Source organism: Strongylocentrotus purpuratus, unplaced genomic scaffold, assembly GCF_000002235.5.
Source record: "Strongylocentrotus purpuratus isolate Spur 01 unplaced genomic scaffold, Spur_5.0 spur5_scaffold_15, whole genome shotgun sequence".
NCBI classification, from domain to species: Eukaryota; Metazoa; Echinodermata; class Echinoidea; order Camarodonta; family Strongylocentrotidae; genus Strongylocentrotus; species Strongylocentrotus purpuratus.
This window is the reverse complement of record NW_022145600.1, coordinates 17126214-17151889: the sequence shown is the minus strand read 5'-3', so window position 1 is coordinate 17151889 and position 25676 is coordinate 17126214. Positions and strand designations below refer to the sequence as shown.

At 37.9% G+C, this 25676-nt stretch overlaps 1 protein-coding gene across 1 annotated transcript; it reads left to right on the top strand.

Moving 5' to 3' along the window:
* The first annotated feature begins 307 nt into the window (after positions 1 to 307).
* Positions 308 to 24258, top strand: LOC763716 (cytochrome P450 26A1). The gene is made up of 8 exons (XM_001199776.4): positions 308 to 1191; positions 3082 to 3310; positions 15076 to 15219; positions 17460 to 17597; positions 18108 to 18323; positions 18818 to 18994; positions 19451 to 19711; positions 20201 to 24258. Exons 2-8 carry the CDS (start codon positions 3134 to 3136, stop codon positions 20666 to 20668), a joined length of 1581 nt encoding a protein of 526 aa, XP_001199776.1. The 5' UTR covers positions 308 to 1191; positions 3082 to 3133; the 3' UTR covers positions 20669 to 24258.
* The last annotated feature ends 1418 nt before the right edge of the window (positions 24259 to 25676 follow it).

Here is a 25676-nt window from a genome sequence, read left to right as displayed (position 1 = left end):
AATTAGTCTTTAGAAGATGATAACTGGACCCGTAACTGGAGAAAAGTAAAGACGGAAGAAAGAAGAAAAGGAGGTATTAAATGCAAGAATCTGAATAAGACAAGTAACGGCTATGCTATTTTAGTGTTGGTCTATTGCTAGAAGAATGTAGCGGGCGAGATTAAAAGAGATATGGGAGGTGGGAGGTGGGAGAAACTCATCCTTATGAAACTTCTTTTCTATGATTCGAGCAGAATGCTCTACAAAGTTTACGTCGGATCTTCCAACTTCTGATTGGCCAACTCTTCTAGAGCTCCGCCTCTAGCCCCGCCCACCAGTCGCGTGCCAGATGCGCTGTACCCATCGAAGAGGTCAACCCGAATGATGCGAGCAGTGAAGTGCGAAGGCGATCCGAGCCAGCCCCGGGGACAAGCGAAAATTCATGTAAGAGGCATGCATGAACTTAGTGTGAACTCAAAGCAATATTTTGCCATGGATATATTTCCACCTCTCCTGTATTACGTAGTGCAATCGATCAGTGGAAAACCGCACGAGGGACGCAACGCTACGGTACGTACTACGCAAGCAAGCAAACAGCGCGAACAGCTACACAATATAAACACATACTGCGACAGTGATAGATGAGCGCTAAGTTCAATAGTTCAGATTGTTCAAATAAAAGAGAGGAAAGAGGCGGATAGAGAAAGAGAAAGACAGAAAGAGAGAGAGGTGGGGATAAAAACATTGGCAAGCGCACTACGTTCGCTCGGGACCCTGCACATTTATCCTCAGCCGACCGAGGTGATATAAATACGAGAGGGATCTCTGTGGTGAAACAAACTGTAATATCACGATCATAACAAACGCATGTGAGAGAAGGAATGTTGCGTCTTGCTTGCTAGCTCTCTTCGACACTCTCTCACTCGTTCTCGCTCTCTCTCTTTGCGGAACGGGGAAATCCTCTTCACGTGTAACTCATACGCTGTAATACCGGCAACTTCCGCCCGTATCTCGGCTTGTTCTTCAGCGAAACACTGCTGACTTATAGAGCTCTTAGCTTGTTGGATGTCATTGACTTTTGAGAAAGTTTGGTTAGTGATCTAAGGAAGAAATTTATCCTTTCCATGGGCTCATAGCGAATGAACATTCACTACATGCTACAAGTGGAGTTGAAGTAGATCCCGAGAAATTTTGTTTACTTTTCTGAGCGAGGTAAGTCGATTTCTCATTCTCCTTTTTTGTGTGTAGCTTATTGTTCCCTCATTGAATATTCATTACCTATTATGCATTTCTATTATGTTTTTTACAGTTAGTTTTACTTTACAAATATAACAGAATGAAGCTGCTGACCATATGAAAATGTTAACATCGTCTGTGTTTATGTTGGAAGTGCTCAACTATTGTTTGCTTAATTGTAAACCAAGTCAGATTGAATATTTCAATAAATTAAGTAAGTATGGTTGTAATCGTAATTTCAAGGGATTTTAAGGGATACTACAACAGCGAAAAACAAGTGGGAAATACAACTTTCATTACTGTATCAAACCATATGCAATATAGTGTCATAATTGTGGGTTGTTGTAATTGTATTTTGGCGTAATTATTTGCACACTTTCTTCTGCCAAAACTGTAATATATTAATTTGATAACAAGCATATGCTTAAGTTCTGCGTGCGTTTAGGTAGGCCTACTGTCTATATGGAGCAATTTTTAATTTTCTTTCTTCTAACTTGGATACCAATGCCCAAATCCACGACGTCTAATATATTGAGGCCTAGTGAATCTGCCAATCTGTTGACTTGGCCTGGTTGATTAAATATGCCTGTGCTATTTAGGTTTTTGTCCAGTGATAATCGATGAGGTTTTTAAAACATCCAGATGTCAATGATTGATGGTGTGAGAGAGAAATGAAATTCTTTTTTTTTAATTCCGCCGAGAAAAAAAAATTGAATTCCGTTTGTTTTGTAATAAACCAAGGATCTGTAAGTGTGAGATATGTGTAATTTCCATTTCCACGTGTAATGCCTGTGTTTAAATGTAATTATGGTGCATATAATTCGGATTAGAATTCTTTTTTAACTGTGTTTTTGCATGTTTTTTTTTTTTTAGCATTCATAATCTGTTCTGTTTTAACTCACTTATTATTGTACTATGCTGTGGGATGTAATATATTTATGATGTAAACGAGAATGTAACTACTACCATTATGTATAATCTACAAATGTCAACTGGAGTAGGTAAAGTGAATAATCCAGTATGAACACATTGATTAATTAAAGAATTTTTGTATAATGTGTCACACCGATACCATCTATGAAAATGCTTATAGAAAAAACTCCCCATAAGTCTATTTGATTGTAAATATCAACAGTAAACATTATTTTTCATCTATTTCGCGATGGTCTATTAACTTGCCGCAAACATGTCAAATAGAGTTTTTTTTTGTTTAATGTTAGGTCACCGTTCCTTTTCTTGGCCAATGTGTCAAAGATTAGGCCCACTTTTGAAGAAGAATCTTTTGAATATGAAGTCATTTATGTACCGATGAGTAATACAGAATAGGTTTCTCAAATTTATATTTCAAACAACAATTTAATAAATGTGTGACGGGGTACATTGTGACATAAGTATGCAATTATTTCAAAACAAACAAGTTAACAAAAAAAAAATGGACAAACACAAAATGACTAATCTCGCTTCGGAGGAAGTATATACACCCCTTTAAATTTGGTTTCTGAGGTTACTAAATTTGTTACGCTATTCTATTTAACTTCTGTATACCATGGGTTGGTATTAACAAGGATGAATGATTTCAAACTAGACAATATCCGATCGAAAAATGTAATTCCAATATATAGGATAGTGAGTAAAAGATTGGTCAGGAATGAGCAACGTTGTCCAAGTTGTCTCCGCAATACATAGTATTTATCAGCCTTCGATCACCGTAAGAATAATGGGTTGCTCCTGTTTTGTCATTTGGAGTTTATAATGTCTTATTTCATTGCATATAGGCCTACTTAGAATTATTCAAAGAATTATAGCCTATTTTCACCGAAAATATTTAACGCATTATTTGCCTTTTTATATTCTTTTTTTCAACAGCCTCCAAGAACATCAGTATATTCGACTTTGTTTCTGATCAACAAATCATAAAATGGCGTTTATGTTCTCGGTATGGACCTTCGCTGTTCCTGTGTGTCTCTTGTACTTGATCAAGAAGCTTTGGTACTGGTATAACATCAGCAAGAGCGACCCAAACTGCTCGGCCCCTCTCCCCGGCGGCTCCATGGGTTGGCCTATCATCGGAGAGACATTTCACGTGCTTTTCCAGGTAAGTGGACTTTTGGAAATAGTTGAAATAAATGCCCATAGCAAAGAAGGGGCCATAATTACCCTTTTCCCCACACCACCGTGAATTTGAGTATAATTGAAAAATTGCGGTTTGTCTAATAATTTAGTTTCGAAATTCACTTGCAGGGGCATATTGAAACTTGTAGAAGCTTGCCAATATTCTCTTTTGAAAGTATATTTGCCAATGGAATTGCGAAATTAAACTTTTCAAATAAAGCAAATGATTTCGCAAGTTTACCATTTCATTTCCACATCGCTCTTTGTGCACATCCTCTTTTACCATTAAAGGCAAATGACACCGTTTTGGCATAGGTTAAATACACTTGTTCACCTCCGGGCACCATATCCTATTCCACTTGCATCAGCTGATGCGTAATTGTGACGTCACAGTGACCTCACTATCCCCCGGTCGCAACGATCAGCCAATCATAAGCGCGTCTTATTTTCGCTCAATGAAAGTAGCGAACCAATCAGCGATCGCCTGTTAGAGTACGCTGTAAATTGACCTGCTGGTCGGTACGTCGTAGGGTTATTCAGAGGCCAATAAACTCCTCCTCAGTAAAGTGTATCAGGAAAGGTGTTCTTTTCCGAGGAAAAAGGCAAAAAACAAAAAGTAGACGTGCAAGGATTTGCCCCAATTTTCAGATTAAGGTTATGTTTTGGAATTGGTCAGAAATGCTGGGAAGATAAAGAACAATGGAGAAGGTTTTGGCGTCAATTTTCTTAGTTAACACGCAAGATTCTTGGTAATTTTGTATAGCACTGATCTAGTTAATAATTCAAAAAGTTGTCTCCTTGTAAACAAAAACCTTACGAAGCTGTCATAAAATCAATGTTTGACTGGCTCTAACGAGACAACAATCATTTTGTAAAGTAAATAAAATGCTGAAATATATGACTAGTAGCCGAATGAATGTGCCCGTGAGCTCACAAGATAGTTTCAGTAGTTGACTTTAATAATAGGGAGGAGGAACCACAATGATTCGTTCTTTTTGCATATTTAAAAGAATATGTCAAATAATGACCACAGTCTTTCTTAAATTTACTTAGCATAATCAAGGAACGATAATGGTGTCAAAATTGAGCATGGAAGGGAGAGGGGGGCAGAGTCTAGAATCTCTGACCTGCGTGAACTTTAGAACTTTACAAAAATTCTAATTTGATTTTATGCGTAATCATTCACAAATAGTAATTGACTCATTGTTAAGAACAAGTTCTAGACGTTCAAATATGTGCGAGACCAATACTGCAAGTAAAAAAAAATAGGTCAATTTCTAAAAAGGGAGACCAAGTGAATGATAATCATCAAAAGACCACCATTTCCTCTCTTTTTAGAATGAATACGCATAATTACATACCCCCTTGTTGAACCTTCTCGTAGAAGGTACTTTGCCCTTAAATGTGGTCAGATCATGTCTTTAGAAACAACATAGAATAGTACACTCGAACGCCAAAACGAAACCGACGTAAAGAAATGGATCAAAACTACACAATGACGTCATTATAAGATTTGTATCGTTGTTCACGCACAATGGTGTTCCTTCGGAAAGAATGTAGCGACGGGAAGAAGAAATAAATGCGACATTCCATTGCTATTTAGCCCGAGAAAAGGAATCCCCTCAAAGGAAGGCGGGCATGGTTATGGCAACATGTACTTTGGGCTGAAAAGATGAAGAATAAAGGGATTTCTGAGTCGTTGAGCAGGAACTAAAGCTAACTATGCGAGACATTGTTGAGCGGTTGATGCTGGACAGAGATTGCGGAGTCAGGCGAAGTTCATGCCCGATCGTACGGGGGTTCGAGCAGGTCCACATTCCGGTGACGGAGCCAAATTGAGAGCATTCCATTGTTCGTCGATGATTTATGATATATGTGAAAAAAAATATTTAATTTTCCACTGCTTTAGCGCTGAATGGGTCATTAAATGAGCAACATAATGACGGTAACATCCGCAATTACGACAGATTTTGCCAGATTAATTGTAATCTGACTTTGATTTACGCGGGAATGAAGAGTGAGAGGGAAACTGATGATATGAGACCCTCTTTTTAACCGCTGGGGTAGTGGTACCCAGATATAGTATATTCCCTTCATTTTCAACGTAATATTGTTATGGGGATAGAGACATGATGACATTTTCAATTGACCACCGCAAGATGGCGGTTGTCCACTGACTGCTTCTGAGCTGTCTACTTCGAAGAAAGCTCGTGAAACTTGAAAAAAAAATATCGGATCAATATATTGTTTTAAAGTAATATGAAAGGAATGTTGAATAAAATTCTGGCAACACCTGAAAACCATATTGCTCCAAAATTATACCGCAAAGAGGAAATTGAATAATGAGGTAAACAAACGAACAAGCATACACACCGGTTGCCATATTATATGCGTTGTGACTGGGTATATGATATCAGTTTGATGCCACATTTGCGACCTCGAACACGCCGATATAATCTTGGCGGATCATATGTGGTTATTTGAACGCGATATGCGGTGAGGTGTTACAAAGAAAGTGTTTACCTTGTGTAGAACAACAAGTCAACACCGAGCGTGGTATCAATGTTAGGGTAACGTGTTTTTAATACCAAGTGATATTAAAACAATGTGGTGTATACCTGGTGTACACGGAAGAAGGGTTGGTTTGGGGGCTAATGGTCCCACGCACTACTGGTCCTATGTTAATAGATCGTGTTTGGAGTTTAGGGTCAAGGTTATGTTTAGGTTTAGGTTTATGATTAGGGTTAATGTACCTTTACTTTCTTAACCCCTTCCGGCGTGTTGGAATATGTTGGCGTAGGACCAGTGGTGGGTAGGACCGGTAGTGCGTAGGACCAGTGGTGGTAGGACCGGTAGTGCGTAGGACCAATGTGGTGTAAACCCAAATTGAGATTGAAGAATATGTCATCACTGACAATACAGAACTCAGCACTGAATGGAAATAGAAATCCGTGAACTAAGTTTTGGAAAGAGCAATTTCCCTACGATATCACTGAGAAGAAAATATTTACTGTAATGACGAATATTGGTATCCTTCATCTCATTATGTTACGGGCGGATATTTGGTGATGTGAAAGCAATAGCAATTTCATTGTTAAAATAAGCAAATTATTATGCAATATTCGATTATCGAAATCAACTATACATCATTAGCATGGTCTTGTACAAACGATTTCAATAACTTATACTGATTTAGTTGAGCCACGTTTATATGCAACACGTGTTTAGGTTGTGTGTGTGTGCGGGGGGGGGGGTAGAATGTGTGTGTGCGTGCTCTTTGCGGTTGTGGGGATTTTATTAGTTGTTGATAAACCGTGAAATTAATCATACTTGTGAGCGTGCATGACTTACATGTTTACCCGTTCGCACTTATAACACCGCTGTTATTTACACATTCCCCGAGTTATCCCATTAGAGTCGCACTTCAACCGCAGAACACCGAACCCACACCCACATCCCAATATACCCACACACTCGCTTATAATATGAACGCAATGCCATTTAATAAAGCTTTCACTTGCTTTCGCTAGAAATGCCTGGATTCGGGCTGGAATGGTTTAGTAGGAAAAAGATATTATAGAAACAGAGAGAGAGAGAGAGAACGGGATGGAGAGGATTGAAAGAAAGAGAGAGGTTAGACCCCCCCCCCCCCACCAAAAAAGAAAAGAGAAAAAAAGAATACAAGTGTTCTTTACTTTACCTGACCTTCCTGTGTTTTTAAACCGCTAAAGGCAATATATTTATTCCAGCATACAATAGGGTCGGTAGTTCAAGAAATAGGAAAAAGGGGAAAAAACGTTGCATAATTCATAAAGAAAGGGAAGTAAAAAAAGAAATAGCCTTCAAGCCATGACCTGTAAGAACAGAATCTACTTTGTCCGGCGATTGAACTCAGGAACGAACAATCCAAGCTATCATTTACTCGAGGATAATTCGAGGGCAAGATAATTGCATTTATTCCTCAACAATGGACGATAATTAACATATTTCAGAATTCCTCGGAAAGTGAATTGTATAGTCACACAATGCGTGGGAATTTAACATCAAGATTCTAAGGGCGTTTAGGCCAACAAAATTGATAATAATAATAATAACAACAATTTAATCGTAGTTGAATACGATGCGCGAAGAAAGGAGAGAGTTATATAGTAGGGGGGAAATATTTAAAATAAAGTACTGTATGATAACGAATTAAATGATGACGGAAGTATTATAACAGTGACCGCTACCTAGGGCGGACGGGCCTGTCATTCTTGTGATGAATAGTGCAAATTTCTATAAATTCAATGCCCCTCTTTCTTGTGCTACTAGTTTGAGCATTTAGCTGTTTGTTAATGTATTTTCGTTATTAACAGTAAGCTGTGATTTTTGGCTATAGGCCTATTTAGATGTTGGCCATTTGCAGAAGTTAACATCTATATAGAAAGGGTTTGTGTAGAATTTGGCATGTGCATCAAAGAATGTAATCTTTGTCGTTGATAGAAAAGTAAATAAAAAACGATAATTGATAAATAGGCCTATGTGACGAAATCCCCTTTTATGTATATTAAAACTGAGTGCCTTTGTGATAAGCTCTAGGACTTTTCACCATCTTTATCCTTTGTAACTTAGTCAACTAATAACTTATTTGCGATTTGTTTTTCTTCCATTAATACACTCCCTATGACTTCAATGAATATGTTTCCCAGTAGACATTGTAGTTATGTTGGATTAAAACTTGTTTGTTTAGAGTAACGATAAATTAGGCATCTGAAGTTCTTCAATACATGAGTTTCTAGAAACCTTTTATATTAAATTACATGAATTATCGTTCATGATTTTATTTAAATATACGAAAAACGATTGATACTCGTGAAGCCTCAGTCAGCTTGATTCATTTATTTGACCTTATGACCGGTTTTATATCAAACGCTTTCTGTAAATGGTAAATTTGGCAGCCATTAATATCCCGGGGTTTTCTCTTGTTGCGCCTTGCCTTTGTCTCGGTAAATCAACAGATTCCGAAAATTGTATGAAATCTTTCGTTTCCTATCACTTCTTTTCCTTACAAACCGTAGATGTATTGCCTAACCGCAGAAGTATCTAAATGGACTGTAAGTGTATTCTTGATCCTGGTCATATTAAAGCGAAAAATCCATCACCCTTTGGCTGAACCCCTCGAGTCGATGATTCACTAAAAATCTCGGAGAGCACTGCTGCCAATTTGGCAAGAGACCAAAAAAGCACAAAAGATTATTGTGCTACTCTATTCAACCCCGCTACGTAACCTGCCAGTGTTGTTTATCAACACTTTCAAAGCCTCCTTTCCTAAGCCCCCAACAACCTTCTTCTATTAAATAGTTCTCTATCCAATAAACAACGCATATATCAAGGAGACAGATGCCTTTGTTATGGCGTATTAAGGACGAAAAGGAAATTTGATGTAGCATTTTGGCTCGTGTATTAGAGCTGTTGAAGGGTTGTTCGTCTTGGATGACTGAATGATTGGTCATTTACAGCCAGGCAAGCCTCTGAAGCAAAAACGACTTGCCTCATATCAATTATATAAAAAAATCATAAGTTTTCAGTCTTTTAAACCTTCGAGAGCTTACTGCATTAAGAGTTTGAATCGTTCGAGGTGCTGTAGAAGTATCACTTTACAAATCGCCCCTTGACTCTGACAAGCTTTTTGTCAGGACTCGGCGTAGAAGCCATATCCGTGTGCTTTGGAAAAGCACAATGTACTCCACCATCGAGTATAAACAAGTTATTTACTGAAAATGTCCTTGCTTAGATCACCAGACCTTACGTAATTGTTTATACATGTATGTAGTACTGAAATCCTAAAATTAATTGTATTACATTAACAAGCTGAGGACCGCTTAGTTGGCAGGTCACCAGTGTGGCTGTATCGACATAAGTCTCGAAGTGTTATAAATTCGGTAAAAGACACGATCACAAAAGTTTCCAAAAAAATCAACCAAATAAAGTTTCTATAGCCTTGTCTATTGCTTAGTGAAATCGAACATTACGATGACATATTACATAATCAAAATATAAATTCTCTACTGGCATTACAATAGAGTATTGAAAGTATCCTTACGTTGATTTCTTAAAAGTCGGTGTGACCGTTTTAATGACGCATTCGCTACTTCAAGCCGATCTAAAGTAGATGACAACATACCGGATAATGGGGATAAATTACATGTACTTCAGCGTTTGTAAACAACACTACACGGAATTCCTATATACAAGTTGTTTTTATTCTTCTCACATTTGTATGCAAGTGAGAATGTAAAAGTCTTGAAATCAATGGAGCATTCTGAAGACTTTCCACAATTTTGAAAGGTGTTTTCCCGCGCAGGAGGCCGTTCATTCTGCTTGTCCTCGTCTGTATAGCATGCATGGAGAGACTGGTATGGAGAGACTGGTATGGATCGGTGAATTTTCGGACCTGTCACCATGTATCTCCATTACTACGGGGATTCCAGCGCAATCAATCGCTTCAATTGACATCTTCTAAAATGATTCGAGCGTTGCTTTGTTTTCCTATTACCTGTCTGTCAACAAGACACGGGATTGCCGATCCGGGGAGCGAAGGTTCTTCTTCATGCAAGCTCGGGATGTTTGTGTACCAGGCTTCGCATAGACCTGGTAGCTTTGGGGTGCGTGACTTCGCAGGGGAATCGAGATAATTATCAGAAATCAATCAAATTGCGCATGACGGTAACATTGTCTATTTTGGCGAGGATGAGTGCAATCCTGCATGCATGCCCCCTATCAAATAAAATGGATGCAAACGTTTCGGTGCTATAATGCCTCTTGATCATAACACTTTGCAGTATTGTCCTACAACGTGTATCCCACGTAAATCCTACTAAACGTGACGAAGTAAAATAAATGAAAATATAAAAACCCCTTGTGTATAGCAGGATATCCTAACTTTACTGACTTCCATCGAGATTCGCTGAAATTCCCATGCAAACATAAATCATTTCCCAATGACATGAGTTGAATATGATATGGACAGCCACTGGTCTTATTGCTATATGTGGTAATATGATTCTCTTCCCTTGATTTGTATGCGTTGATTTAAAACAAACTATGGTGTGTAATAGAGGCGCCGTTTGTACATGGACTACAAGAAGGCTATACACTCGCAAGTGTATCTCCGTTTGGGGTCCGTAGAGACCCGGCTTGCATTTATATAACTTATTCTATGAAAAGGTCGGGGTTAAATAATTACAGGAAGCATTTGATAGGTGATGAGAGATGAGCTGGCCCCAGAAGGGTGGCAGAGCGTATGGGAGAACATCCATCGTCAGAAATACCGACCGACCGAGGTCTTAAAGTGACTCTCCGACATTGCCAGTTTGACCTTGTCTATATACATGTCATGCAGGTCGAGTGCGACCTATCTAATCTAAAAAAAAGCTCCACAAAAAAAAAACAATGGACAATGTATCTTTAATACGGATTCAAGGAGAGGCCTAGAACAAATTATTGAGGTTGGCCAAGTATATATCTTTGATCACTTTTTTTAAAACTGAGTAAATACAACTAAACTATTATGTGTAACATTATGCCTAAAATGAAATGATATACGTTACAACTAAGGAGTTGTGACCTTGTAACAATACTCTTGACAAATTGCTGTTTAATTTGCCACGGCGGAATGCACCTCAATTTGTTTCAGTTTCCAATATGATAACGATCCCAACTCCGCCCTCCCTATCATACCTTTTCAACTGCACTTTTCTATAATTCAACTGTACATGGCTTGTTGACGACTGTACGTTATGAAATTGCCAGGTCCGTCACAGCCGATAAGATCTCAAGGTGCTAATAGAGCTCTCTCTCTCTCTGTCTCTGTCTTTCTCTCTCCCTCTCTATCTCATTGGCAGTATCACCTCAATCTCTTTCGTTTTCCTATCTATTCTTTGGAATTTTAAAACCTGAATTATTTTAATCGTGCTGCGAAGATCTGTCCCCCGAATGCACCTCATAACGATTTACCTGTGGTGAAACCTTGATGGCGTTCTTGGGAATCTGCGGCGAGGTCTGTCTTGGCGCTTTGATTAAATCTGTCCACTTTGAACTCGACCTCCTTTTTATTATCGTGCTCTCTCTCTCCCCTCACACTCACACATACTTACTTCTCTGACTCTCTTTTTCCCCACACACACACATGCACATACACATACTTTCACCCTCGATCCCTATTTCTCGTTCTATATTGGATCATTCTTTCTCTCTTTTTTTTCCATCTCAAGCATAACATTTCTCTCTTATTCTTGTGTATACACTCTCCTCTCACTCACTCTCTTTTTCTCTCGCTTTCTCTCGCTTTTTCTCGTCCCTTCCATATGCCTTCTTCTCTTTTCCCGCCAGCTCTTTCTGTGGTTGAAGGTTATACGTCAAAAGGAGCCTGATATTCAATCAGAAAATATAAAGTCATGCACACAATAAATCTGCATACAATCCCATGTTTAAATCCCTCCTAATTAACGGTCAATAAATGTTATTCCCTCGATATACTTTTCGGGTTTCGCGCGCGTCATCGCACAGCAATATTCTAATCCCGATGAAGTTTCCGCGGTTTGGTTTGCCCGACATTAACGCATCGATGTGAAACAAATTTTCATTGAAGTATCGCATGATTGGGCATAATGAATTCTGGAACATTATTTTCATTAACATGTTCTGTGTTGCCCGGGGTTAAAGAGATAAGAGAAACCATGATGATGATGAAACGAGAGATGTAAACAGGGGAGTTTGCAATGAAGGAGTGAGAAAAAGAATGCGGAAAAAAGAGGGAGCATAATGAATGTTTAGTCGGGTGAACAAACTGACTAGAGCCAATTATTTCGAAGGTTCGAGTGGTTCTTAAAGCAAACTTTCGAAATAGCTAACATTCTGGTTCATTCGGCAATTTATATGATTGTGCATGGAAGTTTATTTCATTTTCGGTTTCATCAATTCTCAAGTCGATCTGTATAATTTTATTTTCATTTGGAAAAGTGCACCTACGGCCTACGAAGTATGGACAATCCTAAAATGAAAATTACGTGACTGTATCTTGGAAAGTGGAAAATCAGGTGTTTTGTTGATTAATACATTAAGCTTGAAAATGATATGAATATAATTTTAGGCTAATTATTCCATTGGACATTTCATTCATTAACCATATCAAAATTTAATAGACCATTTGCTATGAAAGGGGGCACCCCTTTTCAATTACAGATGGAATTATCAACACAAATATGATAACCCTATCAATATATAACTTTCTGATGAATTACAATCGTCGAAAACTACCCACCTTGCTATCAAAACGATAAGTTCTGATATTAATAGGTCAACGCGAGAATATGTATCACCGCGATCTATCTATGCAAAGTGAAATAAACACCTGTGCATACCATGTAAATTCCCTTGACAGGTGATTGTATAGTAGCTTGCATTTTTTATTTCGATAACAGCCGTGTGTATATAACTCAAGTGGAGTGTGAAAAACGCATATTAGGCGCAGCATTCTCCTCTATTATTCTGCCGCTATTTATAAACTTATCGTAAATTGACTGGTAGAAAATATAGCTGTCAATTTTACATGTGTCATGCCGCTTGTTATTTTGTTCAATTGTTGTTGTATCCATGACGTCGTATAGCATATATATAGGTGTTATGGCAAAGTTGCTCACACGATAAACAAAATATTAAGGAGTTTTTGTGTTTTGAGGCGGGGCAACCTTTGATTTATACTTTTTGTTATACTGTCGTCATCCCAAATCGATGTCAATACTTTGTGATTTTTACTGGTTGACTTTACTCTGTTTAATGCATTTGATTTGAATAAGAAAACAAATTGGCTGCAACCATAAGTACGAAAATGAAAGGAACAAATATGGTAATTGATTTAGAATTTCTTTTTACCTTTGAGTTCGGAATTTTATTCTGTGATACGAGCTACACAAGAAGCTATAAGCGTTTTTTGTTGAGCAGCCGTGTAAGCTGTTCAGATGTTTCTAATTTCTTTTCTAATAGTATAGAATGTAAATATGAAATATGTATAGACGATAGTTTAGTCTCAGCAAACCTCTGCTCTCTGCATAGTATCATGCTATGCATGGCTATCGCATGAAGAATTTCTAAAAAGGCAAGCGAGAAAGTGATCTTGACGATGATCACGTGTAAACTCGTTCAAGTCTAGCGGAAAACCCCGGTGTAGAGGAGTCTTATGAAACGGTTCCGTTTCGATTAAGCCATGGAATTGGATACTCGCTAGGTGAGAAGGGATAGTTCAAGTCTATGAGAAGGGGTGGGGTTGAGAGGAGATGGGAGGGGTTATCAATATTAAACGTGAACCAAAAATTGTAGGGCCCTTTTCTGCCACTCTGTCCCCCTTTCTCTTGTATCTCTTTCCCATCACCCCTCCCATCTCTCCTTTCTTTCTCCCTTCTCCCACCCCTCTGTCCATATCCTTTTCCCCTCTCTTTTCCCCTTTCTACTTCAACTTCTCTTTGCATCTGTTGAAAGCCATTTTGGGTCTTCTGTCAGATTTTCATATTGGATATACTGTAATACAATTTTCTGGATGATATTCAAAATTCGTGAAAAGTGAGAACCATGTGAAATCGCATTCTCGCTGTCAGTTTCGTCCAGTTCGATAAGCGAACCTTGAGGAATCGAGTAGAAAATGAAAGGGGAAAGCGGGAAATGATTTGCGGTTTTAGGAAGCAAAAAGTGAAAATCTGCGAAGGGGGGAATGCTATCAGATTAATTTCTCGCCGACTTTCCAAATGTCATGTATCGGTATTATGACGAGATTGATGCGATTTGATTTGAAGCGGGAAGGAGAGAATTAGGAACTTAGCCAGGAGATGGACCTTCGAAACATTCCAATAAAAATCAGTATTTTCTTTGGAGGAGGAAGGCGGAAAGGGGGAGTTTTTAACGGTTCAATGTCAAATAATATCGAAATAATGAACTGGGTGGAATCACGACTCCTTAAAATCAAGCCACATGGCATTCGAAATGGGAATGAATCCCATTTATCATGTAATGAGTGAGGAAAATTGTAGATAATTTATGACAGGTAGTCACTGAAAGTTCGTTTGCACCGTCCTTGTTTCAACACTCTAGTGCGGCAACTCTTGCTCTTCGATCTCTACAGAGGGAATACAAAAAGCTTGCATGTGACGATCGATTTTAGGGGTTATTCCTGGGTTAAATTCAGGTTAACTTGCAGGGCAAAGTGGTGAAGGATATGTTAACAGCATTGGAGCAGAAGAGAATTCTTTCATAATCCATGAACAGGCGTGAAGAACGGCAGAATTCCTGATTGTAATCCTGATCCGTAGGTGTGAACGTTTGTCAAAAGTATTTGACAGCGCGGGGCGTGAAGTAGTTCGCTGAATTTTGACACGTACCTACGAACAATAGAACAAATGAAGAGTGTGAGGATGAAAGAAAAAAAAAATCAATATTCATATTACGCGAACTATGTATGACATAGTGTGACATGAACTGTTTACTAACAGAGTAGTAGATTGGCCTACAAAAGCTTACCGATTTGCAGTATTACGATTATTTGGCTGTAAATCTTCCAACTAAAAGAAGACAAAGAAATTGATAACATACCCATTACAATATAATGGGCATCAATATAGCAGCATTTGAAGAATATCAGCAGTTAGACTACTTTCAGTACTTCAATCTATCCATATCTAATTTGTTTCTTCTCTTTTTCTTTTTTTTTTCAACCTTCAGGGGCCATCTTTCTACGAGAAGAACTTTGCCAAATTTGGACGAGTCTTCAAAACGCACCTTTTCCTCAACCCGACTGTTCGAGTGCATGGACCTGACAATATCGCCAAAATCCTTCAAGGGGAGAATGATATTGTGACTTCCACAGTAAGTGTTTCCCTTGCCATTTTCCATTTTGGAAGAAAAAAAAACTGATGATAATTAAAGTACACTGTACAATGTGTTGACAAGCCGTGTATTTGTATTTTTGAATGGGTCTGAGGATTGCATCAAATCCAATTCAAATTGTCATGTTCCCTACACTTGTGATAGCTTTGAATTATAACCTGTTGACAGGGGAAAATGCGATTTATATTTTGAAGAAAAAGAAAAGAATACTACCAAAGCCTTTAGATTTCAAACTACCTTCCCAGCCCCCTCACCTATAAAATGCAAATCTACGAGATTGGCACACTGATTTTTTATAATGATTCATAATTAACTTTCTGCTGTAGATGTTTTTATTTAATTGTATTTTATTACTCCTTTCAATATAATAATAATAATAATAATAATAGTGTAAACTTATAGAGCGCACACACCGTCCAGGGACGCTCATGGATAAGTTTTATTGAACAGTTACATTTGGAATGTGGGGGGGGGGGGGGGGGCTTTTCAGGCCTGTGCTAGAACAAATATTTGGCACCAAGACAATCGGAGGAAAAGACCAAATTGAGCCCTAGATCTGAAACATAAGGCCTCACATCTCAATCCACAGTATATTTTAACCGATTTGAAAAGAATCCAATTTTACCTTTGTACCTCGATCTTTTTTTACTTTGCTCTTATATCTCTAAAATTATCATTATTTATACATTCTGTTAAGAAAGTAAGGATATTCTTTTGGGCCTTAATTTGAGAAAGGGTTGACACATTTTGTATTTGTACTTAATATGCCACATCAATTATTTTGAAAGGGGGCCTGGACCAGCTGTGCCGACCCCCCCCCCCCCCCCCACCTTCTCCACCCAGCCACTGGGTATATGCTACTCTGTATTTTTGTCTACCAGTCTTATTTTTCAAAATTGTCCAGACGATATGCCAATCACACAGTGGTTAACTTTAAGGTCGGACGATCACACTCTTGTTAATTGGTGATTGTTTTCTTAAGGACATCTAATATTGATTTTGGTGGTATATCCCCATTGCTCACAAAGTACATAGAAAGTGGTTGCTAGCAGAATGTATATCCACCCGGGAGACCCATAATCCAAATCGTGGAAATCGCCAAACGGCCTAATTTGTACAAATTAGTACATTTCAGTACCCTTGCTTTATCACGTTATATGCTTCATTATTTTGATTGAACACAGCAGTTCAAAGCATGAAAATAACCGAGTTGACCTTTAAATGATCATAAGAAATAACATTTGCACTTTTCATCCAATCAAAGTTTTGGCAAGAACACACTTTTCACTCTAAAACTGAATGTGTACCTCACCCTGTGTATCGCTGTTCATATTGACTTACTTCCCCTTTCCTTTCAACTCACTTTCTCTTTATGTAATACCCCTCTCTCCCTCTCCATTCTCTTCCCACTTTTTCCTCTTACATATCCATGTGCCAATCTTTCCCTCTCTACCCCTCTTCTCTTTCTCCATCTCTCTCTCTCTCTCTCTCTCTCTCTCTCTATATATATATATATATATGCTTTCTCTCATCCTTCATGTAATTTCCCCTCCAATTTTCTTATATAAATAACTCATTTCACTGCTCTCTCTCTTTCTCTCTCCCCCCCCCCCCCCCCCCACACCCCCATTTCTCTCTGTCACTCACTTCACTCCTATTCTCATTCTCTCTCACTTTGTTTATTTATTGTATATTTTTCTTCCAATGCACACTCGTCCTATATCCTTTTTTAGCCCCCCCCCCCTCTCTCTCTCTCTCTCTCTCTCTTCATCATGTTTCATTTATGATAATAATAATATCATAATCATCGTCATGTTTATGACTAATAAATATACATCACTCCTTCATTCCCTCTATCTCTCCATCTCTCCATCTCACTATCAATCATTCCCATCTCATATTTCCCCTTCGCTCAGAGTTAGACCTCCTACTCCCTGCCCGGCACCAATCAATCAGTCCCTATGTGATAAAGTAATTGTATTTGAGCTTTCTCCCCCTGCTTGGCAGCATGACTGACTCAAACTTTCCAAAGGACGTTCACCCGCGCAAAAAGAAAGGGAAACAAATCACTACTACCTCTACCAACATAGCAATACGTGACAATAAACTAGACCATATTTTGATGAAAATTCTTTTAATTTCTAATTATCCCATAAGGGTATTAATGGAGACTTCTAACTGATTATATTAATCTTTCATTTTTTTTCTTTTTTTTTCAGTGGCCTTCTTCGACCCGTCTTATCCTGGGTGAGGATACCCTAGCCATGGCACAAGCAGAGGAACATGCATTTATGAAGAAAAGGGTGTTTGCAGCTTTCTCCCATTCGGCTCTCAGCGGTTACGTCTCCATGATTCAGGTATGTACAGTGGCAGATCCAACCCCCTCCCCCCCCCCCCCCCGACATCAAGTATAAGGAGAAAAAAATGCCCCCAATTTGGCACACCCCCCCTTCCCCCTTAAAGAAAAATTTTCAGAGTTATGTGGTCTGTGAGGAGGACCTGTAATTGTTGCTATACCAGGTAAATCTGGGGCAATTTGTATGTGCAGCCTGACTTTTGGCTTGATTCTCATACCAGAGGTCATAGGTTTGATCCTCAATGTATGCTTACATCCTAGAACAAGTTGTTTAAATACCTTTGTCCCTCTCAACCCAGGTTTATAAGATGGGTACCCTTGCAGTTACGGCTTGGGAAATAATATTTGCAGGGCCAGAAGGATTTGCAGTTTTGACACTGATGAAACCACCTTGAGCAATTATGACCATGATACAACAGAAATATTACAGTTTTCACTCTCCATCTCTTGGTTTTAGAGTGAGAGACTGATCTAACAAACTAACCCTAACCCTACCCATTCATCCTTGCAGAAACCAGTCAGGATGGCCATTGAGAAGTGGTGTCAGTCTGATGAGGTGCTAGCCGCTAATGTCTTGAGGCATCTTTCATTCCGTGTCGCTGCCGATGTGCTCTGTGGCTTCCACTACACCGATGAAGACGTGACGGAGCTGTGTCAGAAGTTTGACGATATCATGAAAGGAATCATGACCATCCCCTACGATGTGCCCTTCTCCCGATTTAGAAGGGTAAGCCATCAAAGCTAATTTTATCTTTATTCTTTGTTTTTAATAATTGACATGATTAGCAACCCACATGTTAAGATCCCTTTTTATTTCCCTTGAGTGGTCTTTGTATACAGGTTTGACTATAATATGGAACTAATATAAAGACAATCATCTTCTAGGGGCAATATGTTATAGCCTATAGCATTGTCACTTCTTCCTTCCTAACCTCCTCTTAACACAAAACGTATTCGGAGAGTAACCAATTTTGATCTGTGCCTCTTTACCCAACTGGGTCAGTACAAGCGTGTACATACTTGATCTCTTTAAGGAATATATTTATAACTATATCTCTCTTTCTCTCCCTCTCTCCATCTCTCTCTCTCTCTCTCTCCCTCTCTATCAACCTCTCTTTCCCTCCATCTCTCTCTCTCTCTTTCTCTCACTCTCTCTCTCTCCCTCTCCATCTCTCTCTCCCTGTCTCTCTCTCTCCATCTCCTCACCCGTTGACGCTCCAGGCACTGCAGGCACGTGATTTCATCAAGCAGAAGATCGACGAGAACGTGACGAGGAAGGCTAATCTGGATCCAGAGGAAGACACTCAAGATGCCATGCGAATCCTGATCGATCTAGCGAATAAATCAGATGACAGTTCTTCCAAGGAGGGCCTGTATGAAGCTATTAAGAATCAGACAGTAAGAGCATTTTTCACTTCATCATGACCCTTTATAGGACTATGAAAATAGTGTAGGTTCTTTGTTTTATATGGGCTTTGTGTTTTGTTATTAAAGTCTTCAATTTGTCAGAATAAATTCTTAATGTTTAGAATGTGGTCTTCATTAAAACCAAACCTCTCAAGTTTTCTACAAAAATACTTGAGGGGTTTCAAATGGAATTACAATGTTCAATGTTTTGCCATTTATTATAAATCACTCTTCAATGGCTTATATTTCTACATCAAGAGCAATCCTTCACATATGACATTGCTGTTAAGATGATATTAAATGGAAGCTTACAAATTATTTTATCAGAACTATACTGACTTTGCATTAATACATGTAGGTATAAATATGTTTGAAATCTTGATTTGTATCATGTGGCCTTCTAGAATTCTCACTTTCATTTCTTTCATCTTCTTTCTTGCTCCTCAGATTGAATTCCTGACGAGCGGCATGCTTTCCCTGAGTTCTGCAGCGAGCACCATGCTGTACCACCTGGCTAAGAAGCCATCGGTCCTGGCCAAGGTCCGAGAGGAGCTCAACGACTACGGCCTGCTGACCGACTACAGTCCGCTGACCCTCAACAAGATCAACCAATGTCGCTATGTCATGCAGGTTATCAAGGAGAGCTTGAGGATGGTCCCGCCCATCGGCGCCACCTTCAGGACAGCACTCAAGACCTTCGAGTTAGATGTAAGTCGGATCAAGGTGCTGTCACATTTGCTCTTGCAACAAGGTTTAAAGCCCGTCTGTACTAGTTTGCCAGGGGATTAGACCTCCCTGCATGGTCACTGACATGTGGTTATCTCATCAACTTAGCTCTCAATTAACATAAGAAAAAGAGGATCATGGGGGACCAATGGTCACTGCTTAGGCATTGTTTTCTATATAGAGGGAGCAAGGGTAGATATTCAAACTCTTTTTTTTCTTTGTGAAGAGAGCTTTACTTAAGCTACAGTTACTTATCATTGACATGCCTTTGGTCTTGGCAAAGGTATCCATGCATAGTAAGTCTTGTAAGAAAACTATTTAAAGGATACCTTGCAACAGACTTGACAGATTTTATATTGATCTGCCTGTTGCACAAATGACTCTCATTGTATATGGATAACTATAGCTACATGAATGTTTTTGGTAACTATGTCAAATGTATCCTAAACCTTTCTGTCTCTTATTCCACAGGGCAAGCAGATTCCCAAGGGTTGGACAGTATTCTGGAGTATCCGAGAGACCATCCACTTATCAGATTCCTTCACTGACACCAAAAACTTTGACCCCGACCGATTCTCACCTCAACGCCAAGAGGACAAAGTAGCCGGTCGCTTCTCCATGCCAGTCTTTGGCCATGGCACCCACAGCTGTATCGGACAGAACTTTGCACTTCTCACGTTGCGCATCCTGCTTATCGAGTTGGCACGTACCTGTGACTTTGAAACGCCCAACGTGGACAAGATCAAATTCTCGTGGATACCATCGCCAAAACCAAAATGCGGGATGCCGACGCGGTTCACACGAAAAATCCTGGTGGACCAAAATGAGAATGAAGTCAGTTACTCCTCGAAATCATCAACATGTCCGCAGGGTGAGGACTCAAGGGAACGTTCAGAGGAAGGTGTTCATCAGAGGAGTACAACGTGTCATGCTGCATGAAGACATCAGAATCAGACATTGTCTTCTGAGAGACACAGGTAGCTGGACATTTACACGCACAAAGGTCTACTGCAGTGTATTCTTTTGAAATGAAGAGACGATCATGCTCTGTTCCAGTGGATTGAATCTATTGACTCGGCACGCGATGTTACCGTGAATCGTAACCTTGCACTGTGGCATTGCATTATGAATGCATCTGGACAGCGGTCATGATAAAATTGAATCAACAATAGAATTTATCCTTGATTTCAACCAACTGCCAGCAAAGCATTCTACATTCATTGACATGTATTTCAAGCAAAAAGCTGTTGTTATGCTAAAAATAAATGCCTTTGGTGTATGCTATTCAAAACCTACTCAATAGTGCAGTGACGTAAAGATGTTATTGAATTTATATATATAAAATTATGTATACATCTTAATCAATATATATATATTTATATATATTGCCTTCTGAATGTATTCCATTTTCATGACTCTTTTCACTAGTAGGTTATCAATTCTCTTTGTATTCATTTCAGGCAGTTTTGTGAAGACAATGACATCTTATTATTCATATTTTATCAAATTGTAACACTGTAAATATCACGTCTTGTCTTCAATGTCTTTCCAAAGTGTATTACTTTTTATTTGATAGGCAGATATTTTTATCGATGAGCAACCAATCTGTACTTGACAAAAAAACTGTCTGATACTCTTGACAGCTAGTTTCTCTGGTTTGCAATTAATCTACTTATACATAGCATGACAGTATTTTGTATCTTTTGGAGAAATACTTGACTCTTTTTGAGTTTTAAGATGAGCAGAAAAAGCAGCTTAAGGGATATTCAGCAAGATAGCTATACATTTTATTTATTGATCACTTATTTTTTTCTTAATTGCTTTTGTGGTTTTGGAGTCAAATGCAAGAATAGAATTTCATGAAAGTGTTATCTGCGAGGTGTTTTTTGAGTAAAAAGTGTTGCCCTCATTTCTTTGTTTCAAAAGTGAAAGACACAACCAGTTTTACCTTTGTGGCATGGTATGGCTTAAAAGTAATACATACTGGCACCCAGTACTGCTTTACTATAGGCTGGATGGTAAGATGTTATAGTTACCAATAATGACATAGCATTGGAATCTACAGTTTTCTTTGGATTGATTTAAAAGGAAGAATGTGAATCTGAGTTTGTGTCAGCTGTGAAACAAAAGATACCAAGGTCTTGTCTTGGGGCTATGTTAATGTACTTTAAAACCATGTGTTTCTAAATGCTGGTCTTATTCGAGCTTTATAATTCAAAAGCTCGAAAGAATTGCGTTTACAGTGTATTTGTTTTTGTCTTATTCGTAACAGTAAAATTGATGTATTTATATATGTACAGTATTGCCAAAAGAACATTTTTTTATAAAGAAAGTTTGTATTGTTACATTTATGAACGGATGATCAATGTTTTCAGACAAAACGGGTATTGTTAGTGGCTATATTGATTTTGTATAGAAGTGAAGATGGAAAAGGGAATTGAGAATATTCTACTTTCTTTCCAAGTTTATTTCTAAAAAAAATTATTAAAAAAAGTTTTCAGCATACTTTTCAGTTGCATATGTACAATGTGCACAAAATACTTTGGATTCCAACGTGTCATTGCTATAAACTCCTGAAATGCTTGAAGAAGTATTCAAAAGTATTTCATTCATTCAACAATTGACATCAAACAAAAATACGATGTATCATTCTATGCTAAAACCAAAACAGGAATATGCTGATAAAATATTGAGGAAAAAAATGGTGACATTATCTTAACAATAATAATTGCTGTGTTGAATATTTAATTAGAGGCTTGAATATTGTTAAGATATACATCTCACGATATGGATTTTTAAATTCTGCAGAATACCTTGGAATTTCATCTTTACATCACAGACAATTTCAAAGTATAAAGTCAATTCACTAAAGCTCCTTAAATTGGCAGCATTTTATGATACAAAAACATGGCTCAAAAATATTCCTGAACGACAGGAACGTTGCTTCTTCCTCATGACATTTTGCAAAAAATAACCACAAAAACAATATTTAGTTCTAAGTACTGATTTCAATGGAACTTTTTTCTTATTTTTGTTTTTTAATTTGGATATCGAATTATTGACACTAAGTGCAACTGTGTATATATATCAGAAAGATATGACAAAGGATACAGGTGACTAGCTAAATCCTCTTGTGTGTGGGTCATAGTAAAGGAGACGTTTCCACAGGCTCTGTAGTTCGTTGCAATGCATGCAAGACTGGGCATCGAAGCTCTGGATAAGCACAGCTTGTCTACAAACGGTGCTGCATTGTGCCGAAAAAGATGCTTTGCCACTGAATGTTAGAGCAGTGGAACCGCTCCTTGTGAATGACATTTAAAAGTGACCTTATTCCAAACAAGGTGTGTAACTTTGAGATGTCAATCTTTTGTACCAGATTTTATCGAGAAATTTTTTGAGATGGAGCCAAGGATGGAGGAAAAAAAATTGATGTATTTGAAAACTTTGTATGATCTTAGCAGTATTTAACAAGTGTGTAGTGTTGTTTTTAACTGAGGCATATTTTTGATACAGGGATCATTTTTCATGCGCATGTGTGCTTTTTCCCCTTTACAACCCTTCCCTGGTTTTTAACTTGATTTAAGGTCTTTAATTCCTGCTGAAAAAATCCAACAATCAAGAAATCAATTTTAGTTTTTAGTCAAAAGTATTCTAACCTACTACGCACATTTTTTTTGTGCCAAAATCTTAGATGTAGAACTGGTTCTTGCTTTGAAAACTGAATTGTTGTCGTACCTTGATATTTTGATGAGATTAGACTGTCAAGTGTTGCTAGATATGCATCATTTCCTTGACAGTGTGTGTGATGGAAATGAAATGCAAGAAAAAGTGCCAAATATATTGAAAATGATGTGTTTATATCTATTCCCAAATGTTCATTTGTTCTAGGAAAAGTATAATTAGAACCCCCACTAAAAATGCGTGTTCGCAGATACCCCATACATTACAATAAAAGTATCAAAGGTTTTTAAGTTGATCATGTTAACTAACCCTCCATATCGATTTCGCGTCCCATACTTAGCTTTGTAATTGGCTTGAGAGAGAGAGAAAACAAATTAGACAATTATTTGCTGAACACTTTTTAAATACCAAGTTTCCTAAACGCACTCCTTTATGACGTATACAGTGATATTTAGATTAGAGTAAAAAGATTCAATCTTTTTGAAGTTTAAAGTACAATGATATAAAATTGTTTTTGTGAAATGTTATTATATATCTATTCAAAACCTGTTTGTAGTTATACAATCATGTTGACTATTTGGGAATGAGCTTTACTCTTAAGAAAAAAGGCGTAACCCTTGAAGTTTTCTACATCATGGGCTTAAATCGCTGTTGGTGATTTTTTTTCTTCAGATAGAGGTATTATTATTACTATAATTATTGTAATTGGTATTATCTAATCAAATCATTATCATTATTATATATACTTCTGTATATTTTGGACAGTTGTTTTGACATCCATGTACCATATATTTCTATCATTTTTACTCAGTAAAAATATTTATGCGTATTAACAGCTGTAAGAGAAACTTGTGTGTCTGTGTATTATCTTATGCATGTAGTTCAATTGATGATAGGAGTAGAGATGAAGGAAAAGAAGAGATGGGGGAGGGATAGAGAGCAGTGAGAGAGAGAGAGAGAGAGAGAGAGAGAGAGAGAGAGAGAGAGAGAGAGAGAGAGATGGAGACAAAGAAAAAGGGGGTTTGGTAAAGGACAACTAGCCTTAGAAATGAGGAAACGAAGGACAATGAGGAAATATGAAATTCAAGAATAACAAAATGAAAATGATAGTAAATAGCTTTTCTTTGCAAACTAACAATGGCTTTAAAAGGGAGTGCAGTAAACTAGATATGAAAGGGGGATTATGAAGTACATACCTTACTGTTAATGGCAGGTGTACTATCACTTTAGATTAAGACTCGTCTAACAATAATGTGTTATGTTGTCCCAATTTCTCAGTAAACGTGAGTTCATATCCTCTACCAAAGATAATAAGGTTAGGACCAAATGAAACATTATTATATTTCCCCTACAAGCAGTCTACATTTGAGTTCCATTTCCCTTTACTTGGAACCGCAAAGTTATTGGAACAGCATCCCTCTTCCCATAAGGGAAATTACCTGTCTTGCCACCTTAAAAAGATCCCTCAAAACTTACCCTTTTCCCCAGTGATCAAGTATGTGATCTACTTCATGTGAGACTGTACATTCTTTGTCCTTTTTCATATATTTGTATTTGTAAGCGCTATGGTATGTTTTTAGCACTCCTAAATATTCAATATTATTATTATTATTTCTAATGCTCCATAATTAGAATGAGATACATGTACAAGCTGCTTGTTTGGACTCGAGATTGGTAATCTAAGCCCATTGGAGGATTGGTAACTTTAGCCCAATGAAATGGTAGATACCCGGATCAATCATTAGGTTTTTATGATATGACTCAAAACTTAACATTTTAAATACAAAACCCTCACCCCCCCCCCCTCCCACACAACACACACACACACATGTACACACACTTGCAAACACATATTCTCTCTATAGTCAATAGTCTTGTAATATCTGTCTATTGCCTGGAATACCTTAATTAGTTTAGTTCATACATGAATTTGTATCTTTCAACTTTCCTACCTATTCACTTTCAGTCAACCAATGTGTTCCTATTCCAATGTAAACCACATATCAAACAAACAGACTTCAGACTTTGAACCAATCGTTGTTTCCACTCTTGGAATTTAATTTGAGCAAAAAGAGTGATCTACATACAATGTATGATAAGAAAGAGAGAGACAGTGAAAATACCCGTTCCATACTACCTCTAAGCACCCCAAAGGCATCAATAATTTGACATATTCATCCAATTCAATTCATTAAAGTAGAAAATGAAAGCTGATAGAGTGCAGTGTCATTCATTGCAAATCCCAAATCACTACATTCAACATCTA

Coding starts and splice junctions, on each gene's coding strand:
- LOC763716 (XM_001199776.4), top strand. CDS start 3,134: ATGGCGTTTATGTTCTCGGTATGGACCTTCGCTGTTCCTGTGTGTCTC. Junction 18,324..18,817: donor CCTTCTCCCGATTTAGAAGG/GTAAGCCATCAA, acceptor TTGACGCTCCAG/GCACTGCAGGCACGTGATTT. Junction 18,995..19,450: donor AAGCTATTAAGAATCAGACA/GTAAGAGCATTT, acceptor CTTGCTCCTCAG/ATTGAATTCCTGACGAGCGG.